At 40.3% G+C, this 12,634-nt stretch overlaps 2 protein-coding genes across 9 annotated transcripts in view; both read right to left on the bottom strand.

Moving 5' to 3' along the window:
* LOC311582680 (sodium/hydrogen exchanger 9B1-like) overlaps positions 1-1,285 on the bottom strand; it is a 40,954-nt gene extending 39,669 nt beyond the window's left edge. Inside the window, exons 1-2 of one of the 3 annotated variants that reach the window (XM_084755916.1) lie at positions 1,151-1,285; positions 529-738 (exon numbers count right to left, since the gene is read on the bottom strand). The gene's annotated coding sequence lies outside the window, so the exon portion shown is untranslated. Of the gene's footprint in view, positions 1-528; positions 950-1,109; positions 1,129-1,150 lie in introns of those variants that run through there. The other 2 variants (XM_084755917.1, XM_084755918.1) reach the window with 2 other exon arrangements.
* A 4,423-nt stretch (positions 1,286-5,708) lies between these two features.
* The window catches only part of SLC9B2 (solute carrier family 9 member B2), a 44,736-nt gene continuing 37,810 nt past the window's right edge, over positions 5,709-12,634 (bottom strand). For 5 of the 6 annotated variants that reach the window (XM_084755913.1, XM_084755911.1, XM_084755914.1 and 2 more), the window contains exons 12-13: positions 9,223-9,443; positions 5,709-5,940 (exon numbers count right to left, since the gene is read on the bottom strand). In XM_084755913.1, coding sequence (XP_084612039.1) covers positions 5,910-5,940; positions 9,223-9,443 — 252 coding nt within the window. In that variant the 3' untranslated portion in view covers positions 5,709-5,909. The remainder of the gene's footprint in view (positions 5,941-9,222; positions 9,444-12,634) is intronic. The other variant, XM_084755915.1, reaches the window with a different exon arrangement.

Below are 12,634 nucleotides of genomic sequence, written 5' to 3'. Positions count from 1 at the left end.
TTTATTTTTTGAGCCAGGGTCTCTCACGAACCTGAGACTCACCCACGGATTATACTGGCTGGCCACCTGTCTTTATCAGCACTACATATACCTGGCATATGTAGGTGATAGGGATTCAAATTCTGGTTCTTTTCTTTGTATAACAAGCACTTTATAGACTAAACTACCTTCCCAGCTTCTGTATGTAACTTTTATAGGCATGATAATGAAAATGGAGAATAAATTTCCTGCATGTAACAATAAGGATTTTTTTTTCTGGAGTGAAGGGTACTGTTCCGCAATCATTTGATTCATTGAATTAAATTTATCCCTGTGGAAAATCAGAAGTATCAGAGGTGGCCTTCCTATATGCCAATTGCACATCTCCATCGACCAACTTGATCTTTCGAGGGATTTGAGGTACTATATGAAAAAGTATACAAATGACTGGGCCCTATCTTTAACTATTAAACATGCAACAACAACAACAACAACAAAAAGACAATTACTTAGCATTCTTTTTGATGGTATTAAAATTCCTCAACCTACCTGATCTTTCAGGAGTTTGTTTGCAGTCTTAAGATATCTTGTGTTCCAGCAGGGACCTTTACAACCTAACGGTGACAAGCTTTTATGGCATTTTAACAGGGTAGTATTCCAAGAATAGTGCCACCATATAGCACCGGCAGGTCTCCTGACACCGTATGGGCAACTACAGCCCTTAATCCTTGAAAGGCATCGATGTTAAGAGCTTGTCCACTGTGATAAAGCCAAGAGGAATCCCAGTCAGAGGTGTGAGGAAGGAACGAGAGCCTTCTAGAAATCTGAAACCAATCCTGGAATACATTTGCAATTACAGGTGTGCAAGAAGGTTCATCTCCCCTGATCCACTATTAGTATAAATAGCATCTGCTGGGTGGATTAACTTGGCTATCAGTCTTGATGGAAAGGTCTTTCTTATTTTCAAGGACTGTTTAAGAGAAGGAAACAACAGAGACATGCGTTGAGAGAGAAAGAAACGAATAAGGAAGAAAATGGAAGAAGACTTCCATGGGATGGAGCCAAGCGAGAGCTCTCATGAAGGGAAGGGAGGAGGCCTAAGGAACAGGAGTTAACAGTGGGAACAGTACCCAAGGGCCTGGAGCAGAAGAACGGAGAAAACTGGGCGTACCTACAACTCCTTTAGCAAGTCTCACCGGCCCAGGGACCCAGCAACCGTCGTCTCAGAAGCCACGCGCAGGGCAGGGCGTCAAGAGAGCCAAGGGCCCAACCTCCAGGATGGAAACTGGGCTGGGATTTGCCGGACGCAGAAGGGCGGGGCCGGGGGTGGGGCGGCGCTCTCAAAGGACTTCCTGGCAAAGAACCTTTGCTTTCCTAGTAAACATGACAGGGCCTCTCAAATATTTAATCATGTGGATTTTACTTTAAGAATTCTTTAAACCTTATCTCAAGACCAACGTCTTTTTATTTTGCTTTCTTTTTTGAGCAGGTTTCGCTGGCATCCAGCTTTGGTCTCCTAAATGCTGGGATTACAGGTGGTTTCGCCACTCTAGATTAACTGGCTTCAAACCCAAGTCTTGATGGGGGGATGTAGGTATCACCGTTTTCATTTCTTTATCTTTCATGTTAGTCAAATTACAGAGGAATTCTTAGGCAGTGCCAACTAATCACCTCTGTCAATACTCAATATTAACCACCTCTGCCACCCCTGAAGAACAGATAGAGTGTTATTACAGACAGAAACGATGATTAGAGAAAAACATTTGAGACCTTAATGTGATTGTTCTAAACTTGGCAATAAAACTTAACATGCTAACAATGCATGCTGTATATAGAAATTTATGGGTTTTTTAAAATTAAAACAAAACTCTCTTCTCCCATAATCATGGATGTCAAAGTGTGTATTTGAAGTAAAAAAGTATCGTAAAAAGGAAATATAAATTGATATATCAGTCCTATTAAAAAACAACTTAAATTTAAGAAAATATAAAAAACATTTTCTTTGCTTAAAGCAGCCATGTTCATGATGTCTGCTATTTGTCTTCATTGGGTTTTGGAATTACATTAGTACATTCCAAATATGAAGGCAGATTTGCAAAGAAAAAAATTAAAGTGCAAAAAAAAAAAAACCAAAACCAAAACAAAACAACAAAAACAACAACAACAACAACAAAAAACAAAACCAAAAACTCAAAACCCAAAACAAAACAAACACCTTTGAAGGGTCATAAAATCAGCCATCAGATTCCATAGTTCTTTCTCATAGAGACACTCTTAAGATTCTACTCAGGGCACAATATCTCTCCCTTGGAAAATAATTTGAATGCCTTTGATCACCTGGTTTGCCAAGTCTCAGAAGATTTTTTTATAAGTTAAAAATTGGGAAGAGAGTGAGATAATAAAGGCCAACCAGGAGCAGCACGGGTGAGTGACAGGTGACACAGAGAAGCAGGAAAGACTACTTTGAAAGAAGAATGTGCTGGGATGAGTAGCTTTTCACAGGGGGTGCTTACAGCTTTGTCTTGCCAAATAGCCCCCTCCTCCTTTCTGGAATCCACATACACTCTCTTCTTACCCATGGGGTCCATATGAGGCTGCCCGCCCCCAGCTTGGGCAGTGAGGAAGTTTCTTCCTCCCCCTACACTACACAAAGAAGGTGTCACAGGCAATGTAACTCCTACCTGTGAACGATAGTGTGTAGAATTCATAAAAATCGCTGTGAAAGGGCTCCCTATCTGTGGGGCTAACAAACCTGCATGAAAAATCATTGTGACTATCAAGAAAAACTTAAAGTTGAATTAAGTGGCCACAGAGCACAGCATATTCTCAGTGTGAAAAGATAACCACCCAGCTGCAATTCAGTAACCATATTATTGGCACATTTAGAAATAAATATATTTTGCAAACTAAGCCAGTACAACCTCCTGTTTTAAAATGTTGAGTGGTCCTTCACTCAACACCAAAAGAATGCTTAATAATTGCTTCATAAAGACCACTGGTCCTGAAAGATCTGTGTAATAATAGCTGTTTAGAAAGATAATTCTGCATCCTTCAGATTATGGAAGAAAAAAAATCGTATAGAACAGTTTAGGGGTTTTCATTAAAGGGAATGATATACTAAAAAATTGGTATTCAATAAACTAGGTTCAGATACTCATAAAACTAACTAAAGTGCACCATTTCTCAACAAAGGCAGCTAAATGAATTAGTTATATTTTTTATTTTGTTCATAGAAATTTTTAAAATTTAAATACTAGACTTTTTTTGTCCTAGAGAAAGTTCAAGCGGGGTATTAATAATCTGCTTGAGATATTGGTTATTAGAGACAGAAAAAATTTAAACTGAGGGAAATACCCTGAAACAATGTTTTTCCAAGTTTCTACCAGGTCAATAGGATAATAAAAATTGGGGACATGTCTAGAAACCTCCCAAACCCTGTTTCTTTAACATCCAAGTGAGGAAACTAAAATCTACAGAAGTTAGCCAGCTTTACTGAAACCACACAGCCAGTATCTGCGAAGCCTAACAGTACACTTGGCTATGCTCCAGTCCCTGCCTAACTCTCCGTATCCATGCAACCTACTCAATAAAGCACTCTTTAAAAACAAACCAGGCAGGCAGTTGTGGTGCATGCCTTTAATCCCAGCACTCAGGAAGCAGAGGCAGGTGGGTCTCTGTGAGTTCAAGGACAGCCTGGTCTATAGAGTGAGTTTCAGGACAGCCAGGGCTACACAGAGAAGCTCTGTCAAACAACAAACCACCCTGATGATGATGATGATGATGATGATGATGATGATGATGATGGTGATAAATATAAAATGAAATCAACCTTTAATTTAATCTGTGTGTTGTTGGGGGCAGGGGGACTTTGTTTATTCATTGCAGAGCTGGGGATTGAACCCAGAGCCTTACCAACAGAGAAGAACAGCAGGGAGGTGGCCTTGGCCTCCCACACTGTTTTTGAAGCCTCAGGTAAGTCACCTACTTTCTAGACTGTAGTTCTGGAAGGACAAGAACACATATGAGAAGAAGACGTGTGCCAACTTCCATTTTCACACAGCAGATTTTCAGGTAAGACCCGGGACTCAGGCCTGGGTCACTAATACTACCCAACCTATTCTATGCTGCCTTCTGTGGATGCTCCAAAAATGCTGAAATGCAGTTTCTGGGGCCCTCATTATAAAACCTGCTTATGCTAGGACACACACAATGTCCGTTAGTCACTCAGCCTACATCCTTAGAGCAGCTTGGATGCTGAGGTCCTAACTTCTTTACTAGGTATATTCTGGCTCCAGAGTTGCATTCTGAACTCCTATAGTGTGGAAACAGTATACGGTTCACAATTTTATCTCCCGTCCCTCTGCCTGCTTGGCTCAGAGAAGACAACACACGTGGGCGTCTGCTGAAATGAAACTCTTCACTGAGGACTTGGGGAGAAACAGTAAGCCAGCATCAGGGAGAGGACTGTGCAGCAGCAGTACATGTCAAGAGAGGTGTCCATTTCAGGGGGAGTGGACCTGTTCCATGGTGTCTGCTGGGTAATGCTGATGTTTTTTTTCTGGGAAGCTAAAGAAAGGGCAGCTTCCTGCCATTAATGTTTTGGTGGGGAAAAATAATCTCATCAGAGTCCGGAGCAAGACAAAAAGCTGATGCCTGGCAAGTCAAAAAGCCACAGCTCCTCCAGGCATGGTGGTACAAGCATTTAATCTCAGCACTCAGGAGGCAGAGACCAGAGATCTCAGTGGGTTGTCGGCAAATCTGGTCTTCATGGCTGAAGTGCTATGAACAGGGATAATATTGTCTAGTGTACATATCAGATAATTCTTGGCATTTTGGGCGTGTTAAGCCTGCCAAAACATTGAGGACTAAAACAAAAAGAAGGCGAAAACAATTCTAAGTAGCAGTAACACACATGATTAGCAAACTACACCTGGACCAGGCATAAACACCTGGCCTCTTCTCCTATACTCACATATGTATCACACCACACTCCACTCTTCTACATCACCAGGAAAACTCTCTCTCTCTCTCTCTCTCTCTCTCCCTCCCTCCCTCTCTCTCCTTTCTCTCTCCCTCCCTCCCCCCCTCCCTCTCTGAGCTTCTGATTTGTATTACACTAAATTGAAATTTGTAATCGGGAACATAGCTGTGCTTTGTTCTCTCTCAGCTAAGCAGCAGCAGCAGCGTCTCTTACTTTAAGTCCCGGCATCTCCTACTTTTCTCATTCTTTTTACGTTATCAGGTTTTATTAAAGTTCAAGCATTTAAAAAAAAAGTTTGATTTAAACTTTTTTCCTGTGTATGTACATTGGTATGTGCCCACTCCTCATTACTCTTCCTCTTTGTGCCCTTCCCCCACTGGTCCCTCTTTTCCCCTTAGACCAGCTTACTTGTACTTCAATTTCATATAGATTAAAAAAGAAAAAACCTACTGCACTGTATGCTCATGAAAGTACAGCAGAGTTCCAATTTTTAAAGAAAATCATTGCTTTTAGACATGAAAAGTTTCCCAGCACTCAGGAGGCAGAGGCAGGCAGATCCCTGTGAGTTTGAGGCCAGCCTGGTCTACAAAGAGAGTTCCAAGACAGTCAGGGCTACACAGAGAAACCCTGTCTCGTAAAACCAAAATAAATAAATAAATAAAAATAAAAATTAAAAAATGGATATGAAAAGTTTTTAATATTATTAGAAGAAATGTGTAAAGGTTTTAAGAAAATGATGACTGTTTCATTTGTTCAAATTACTTTCTCTCATTTTCTAAAGTAGCTCACCCTCCAAGCTCTCTCAGCAAGTGAACACCCGACTGACTGCTGGCAGTATAAAACTTTTTAATTTTTTTTTTTTGCATATGAAATTTCATGGGGAAGTTTCCATCTAAAACACAGGGAAATAGAGCCGTCTTGATTGAAGGTGGGATGGTGAACATGTCCGTCAGGCTTCTGTACCAGAATCCCCAGGCTTCCTAAAATAGATGAAAACAACTATTATTGGAAGCAGACACCTATTAGATGGACAAGTGCTTTGTTGATTATTATATTGTGCTTAACATATTTTTCTGTCATTTATTGTGGGTGCGTGTGCTCACATGCGCTTGCATGCCACAATGGAAGTCGAAGGACAACTTGGTGGAATGGTTCTTATCTTCTGCCATATTGGATCCAGCATCTATGCAGATGGTCAGGCTCGAGAGCAAGCATCTTTACCTCCTGACCTGCCTTGCTGGCCCTGCCCCTCCTTAAATTCATCATTAAAGATCTATTTGGCTTAGATTTAAAAATGATCCCCAAAGGCACGTATACTGAAGGGCTGGTCCTCAGCCTGCAGCACTGCTGGGAGCGGCAGAGTCTATAGGAAGTGGGTCCTGGGGAGAATAGTTAAAGCTGTGGGGGTGTATTTGGGAATCTAGGCTGTCTGTGCTCTCCACTTTGATTACTGGCAAGCCTCCTATTGCAGTAGCACTCAATGCAATGGCAGCTCTGGCCTCCAGGTCTTTTATTCCTTGTGGATTTACCAGTAGGTGAGCCAGAGACTCTTTTCAATCTCCTTATAGTTGATAAAGTCCAATTTCCATTAATTTCCTAAAAAACCAATGTACACTTCATGCAGTGGTACACACCCATAATCCCAGTGCTCCAGAGCCTGGATGGGGAGGATCACAAGTTCAAGGCCAGCTTGAACTATATACTGAGACCTTGTCTCAAAAGAATATAAATAACACACTTGCCAACTTTCCTCCTGCTTCCTCGTGTCTGACAGGACAACAGTGCAGATCTACCTCTAACCACTGTCCTTAGCAGAGTGGGGACAGAGAGATGAGTCTCACAGAGGGCTCATGAGCAGGGTGACCATGTCTTACACCAACCAGCCAGTTTCAAGAGAAAGAAAGAAGTAAAATTCTATTTGCTGTTAAGTACTTTAGCTTTTCCTCATTAGAGCTGTATATAGTGTCCCGGTTACTATCACCTATGTGAGGCTGGCAAGAAGTTGGCAATTGCCTCCCAGCACTCAAGAGGCAGAGGCAGGCAGATCGCTGTGAGTTCGAGGCCAGCCTGGTCTACAAAGAGAGTTCCAGGACACCCAAGACTATTACACAGAGAACCCCTGTCTCAAAGCCCCCCACTTGCCCCTGCTCCAAACAAGAAGTTGAAAATTAATCCTGTCACCTGGAGACCTAGAGGGACCCAAAGATATGAGACATAAGAAAGAAACAACTGAAGGGGACTGGAGAGATGGCTCAGTGGTTAAGAGCACTGCCTGCTCTTCCAAAAGACCTGGGTTCAATTCCCGGCACCCACATGGCAGTTCACAACTGTCTGTAACTCTAAGATCTGACACTCTCACACCAATGCACATAAATTAAAATTAAATAAAATATTTGAAAAAAAGAAACAACTGAAGAGACTGCCTCAGGGTACTTATGGGGGAGGAAGACTAAAGTGAGCCTCTGGGTCGGCAGCTAGGTGATGAAGAGTTCTGTTCTGTGCTTGTGTGTTTTTTTTTTTGTTTTTGTTTTTGTTTTTGTTTTGAGAATATCCACAGCTGGTCTGGAACTCAGAATGTAGTCCAGGTGGGCCTTGAACTCACAGACATCTTCCTGAATCCGTTTCTAGAGTGCTGGCATTACATATGTGAACTACCATGCATGACCTCCATCCCACACTCTTACCTGCCTTTGTCCTGCCATGCCCCTCCCCCCCAAATGTCTGTCTGTGCTTCTTTCTTGTCTTTTAACATCTGAAAGGGTTAGAGACAAGTGTCTGTCCAGGGCAGTGCAAACAGCTGTAGAACACATGGAGCATGGCCCACCAGTTAGCACAGCCACCATGAATGTACCTCATAGAGGCACAGCCCCAAGGACTTCGCCCTGTCACGGGGTCTTGGAGTTTCCCTCTTTTTGTTGCCCTCAGGTCATCACATCCCTCCTAATTCATGAGTTGTATGAAAACTCTAAGGGGCCTCCAGCCCCTCACTGGGCAGTGACATTGGCACTTACAGTATTAGTGATTGATCTTGTCCAAGTATTGCTGCTGGAGCAGATTAATGATTCACTCACCACTCTTAGAAACGATTTTGGAGATGTAGACTGTTAATAAAGTTAGATTAAGATGTTTATGTTAGCGGCTCTGATGTAGAAAATTTGGGGGGAACAGTTTAAAGTTCAGAAAGGCTCACTCTTGATAATTGAGTGGAGGATTTTTTTGAGGTCAGAGAAGAACAGTGGAGCCCAACTAGTTAGTACCAGCCAACGTGCCTTTCAGCTGGGCTGGTGATGAGGGTGATGTGCTTGTACCCACTTTTGTCCTTGGCATCCTGATATGATTTAATAAAAAAATTGTTAATGAGTAGGTGTGTACCCTGAAGTTTCAAATTAGAAATGGCTGATTGTTTTTTCATATATAAAAGTTTAGATTTGTGATTCTTTTAAGATTTTTATAGGATTACTTTTTAAGATAAATAATAAAATGATGGCTCCTTTCTTTGTAGCTGTGAATTGCAGCATGCCAGTAAGAGAGACTGGATGAGAAATATCTTGCTTGCTTACTTACATTTCATTAAGTTTGTAACAAGTTGTTTAGATATGAATATATGTGGGTTCTTGGGAATAGTTTGTTTTCACCTGTATTACATAAAACATTTAATCATGTAAGGTATTGGGAACATGCTGGGTTTCTTATGTGTATTTATTATAATCATTTACTTGAAGAAAAGTTGAATATAACCACATTGTAATTTTCATACTGCTTCAAAGATTTTGCTGGGATATATAAGCTGTAGGGGAAAAATTAAGTTGTTAGAGGTTTGCTTCTTCCACTGTGTGTGTGTGTGTGTGTGTGTGTGTGTGTGTGTGTGTGTGTGTGATTTTTCACTGGTCTTTGGCAAGTGTCCATGAAGTTTCTTCATCTACTTTAAAGTGTCAGTAAAGCCAATAAATTTCAACACTTCATAGAAAGGCAGAAAGACAGGCAGGATGGGAACAGGGCAGGGCAGAAGGGGCGTGAAAACAGAAACTGATGAGAGAATGCATTTTGGTACCCAAAGTAAGAATCAACTCAAGGCTAGTGGCCAGTGACCAGGAGCAAGCTCTGGGAAGCTGCAGAGTCTGCAGGCCTTGCTCTTTCCTTTGTTTATTAACCCTGAACTGTGCTTGGTGCTAATACATCTGGGCCCTCAACATTATCGACTTCCTGATACAGTCAGCTTCTGCAAACAGTTTTCTGGCCACTACGGTTGGCATTTTTCTTACCTCTGAATGTGTGCAGAAGTCTCTTCTTGAACTTCTGCCTCATTTTGATGTTCAAATTTCTGAAGAAGCCTGGGACCCAGCAAACCAATCAGTAGGCTTCCGATGGGTGCTGTGATGAGGATGGCCAAAAATGCTACTGTCAGCACATCCATTCCGTAGTCCTCCAACTGCTTCTCCCCATGTGAGCGTGCTGTGTCCAGGGCCACAGACCCAATGGCAGCCTGTGGACGTTTAAGCACAAGGAAAGACAAGCACATGTTTTAAAAGTCACTTATTTTTATTATTTGAGAAAACAAGTTGCTTTTCCTTTTGCTCAGCCAGTTCAACTCAGTCTTCTTTCAAAGTGTACTGCAGTTGGTTTGGTTACCCACACAGTCTGCCTCCTTATCTGGAGAGTAACATTTCCTTATGCCAAAAGTACACATTGGTTGTGTACTATAAGGTCTGTACACCTCAAAATATTAGGAAAAAACAAATGTTGTTGTACATGATAAATTTCTCTTGCAAAAGATGGGAGTTACTGTTTGTTTTATGTTTTAACTTTAAGAATTTGCTTTAATAAAGAAAACGCTGATCCCATATCAGTCTTTTGGCTAAGATCAAGTTTGTTACCTGTTCTTATTACTTTAATAGATAAAGTGTGGTTATATTTATTAGAAGAGGATGAAACTGTAAGTCAGTATATTTTCTCTGGAGTGTATACTAATTCTCAAAAAGTCTCAAACATAGAAGTGGTAGACCTTCAAAATTATGTTACATTTATTAGTTACTTGGTGAACTCTTTCCAGGAGTTGGTGAAGTGTTTTATTTAATTTGTATCCATTGGAATGTATTATGAACACTATCATTTTGTTTTAGAGGCCAAATGCAATATTATTAGTTTACATAGGGAAAATATATACATTAATCCATCTGTTAACTGCTTATACCAAGGAGAATAACAATGTTTGCTTCTAAGATAATAAAATTAGAGAGAAAACATATATGAGTCACACAATTACAGTTGCCCACGGGTGTCTTCTGCATGCACCTTCTCTTGTCTGCACCACAACTCCTGGGTTTCAGCTGGTTACATTGCTGACAAAATAGAAACCTCATGTTTTCATTCTCTTTTCTGTTGTCATAAAGAGAGAAAAGTCCCAGATCATTTGATTTTTACCAATGAAGACTCAGGAGCCAGATGCAGGGATGAAAACCCGCTAGTTCAGAGAGGCAGAGAAAGCACCAGCTAACCTTCCTGCTCTGCTCATGTCCCAAAGGAAAAAGCCAAAAGTTCTTTCTTCTTCTCCACGCTGTCTTAAATACCTTTTAACTCAAAGTCCCTCCTTTCTGTTTTATCCCCATCTGATAACTTGCTTCACCTCTTGACCTAGGGTTAACTTTACTCAGTTCTGTGTACAGAAAGCTCTTTCATTAAAGGTGTGTGCTAGGGCTGAGCCACACCATAATCACCTGTTTCCAATAAACAGAAATTTCTTGCATTAAAGGCGTGTGTTAGGGCTCAACCACACCAAACAAGACACAGAATTTTCTAGTTCACAATCTCGGGAGTTCACAATAGGATCAGACATCCTGCAGGACTTTGCAACTAGATTATCTGTGTATCTGTGTTCTGACTGCTGAGTGATCAGGGTGGTGAGACGCTGACATGGATTGTTACCCAATACAGAATGGACACGTGTGCCTCCCCCGTCCCCACTGGAAGACATGGCAGCACAAGTTGAACTATGCATAAGAGGCACATATTCAGAGGGACATCCCCCTGTCAGCTCTGGAATGTCCATGCTAGGCCACTGCAAAGAAAGAGAAGAAAGTCTAACTCACTTGGCTCCTTTGTTGTTTGTTAGGCTCTTTGTTATTATGGGTTATCCTGTGTAATAAGTAATTGAACATTTTATGAACTCTTGGCAAAAGCACCACTTGTTTCATTGCAATACTTATTTCTCTTCCAGTTCTTTGTCTTGTATACATGTATATGTATGTTTTAGAGTATGCATGCATGATAAACTGATTTAAAATATATTTCTTTGAAAAATATATTTCTTTTAAAAAATATATTTCTTATGACAAATCAAAGACCAGAGTATTAAGAACTACACACACACACACACACACACACACACACACACACACACACATTTGTATACATATACACACATATATAAGCCTCCTTTTTTTTTTGCAGTAACAACAGAAAAAAACCCCTAAAATCCCATATAAGATAATGCAGTCATTCTATAGCTGTTATTTATTTGTAAATTTAACTAACTGCAGCTCAGAAATACCACAGAAATTTGCATCTGTATGTACATGTGCAGAATTTTCCTCATCATTACTCACAAAATAATGCAAGTACTATTTCCATCATATTAGCTATGACAAGTAGTTAAGAGATGATTGAAAGAATAGAGGAGATCTGCTTAAGATATGAGCAAACAACAAGCCTGTTATATAATATCTTGAGTCTCTGCAGATTTGGTATCCATAAGGGGTCTTTGAACTCTATCCCCAAGGTTATTGAGCAGTGACTTTGTGTTTGCCTCTGTAAGACATACAGTACTCAACACATCTTACATATGTAATTTCTCATTATTTTAAAAATTGCTTTCATTGTGAAACAGTATCAACCTTCAATTAACAGTAAAAGAAAAAAAAACCCAACCAAGACGAAGTCAGTGATTTTGATATTTACCTACAGATGTTACTAGTACTAGTAGAGTGTAGAGGCTGTAGCTACTATGTCAGAGAAATTATTTCATTTATTGTACTGCTACACTATTCTTCACTGTCTGCCTTAGAGATACTTTTGAAAGTCTGATTGAAAAAAAAACCACAAAATGTCTCTGAAATGAATAGACCCCCAGCCCACAGCCATATTAAGCCTAGAATGTAACCACAGCATATATGAATCCTCATGGTCTCCATAAGTTAACATCATATCTGACTGTCATTGCATGATGGTAAAAGTCTGCATATGCGAATAACTGCAAAGTAGGCTATAGGATGCTTGACTTATATTATGCAATTAGTTTGAAAATAAATAATACAATCATTGATCCATAATATTTGTGAGAAATCATCACCTATACAATTCTAATTTAATAGGCATTTCCAGATATCCTGATAGATGCATGTTCAACATTATCAAACCATTACCTATATGTACTTTCTTTATCACTTGTGTTTTAGGATGTAAAGTGACTGAGATACTGTCATAATGTTTAGCTGTGAGTTAGGTGTGAGGAGTCAATATCAGCAACTCATGTAGGAAATCAATAGAAAAGTGTTACTCTAACTATGAGTGATACTTACAAGGTCCCCAGGAGACCAATCAAAACATGAATAGCACCACATTTTTCATATACGATGTTTTGACCTTATTATGTCAATAACTTTTACCACTTAACCTTAG

This window comes from Acomys minous (genome assembly GCF_964271855.1).
Source record: "Acomys minous genome assembly, chromosome: 14".
Classification (NCBI taxonomy): Eukaryota; Metazoa; Chordata; class Mammalia; order Rodentia; family Muridae; genus Acomys; species Acomys minous.
Note: the sequence above shows the minus strand (reverse complement) of the source record. Positions and strands in the feature narration are given on the sequence as shown.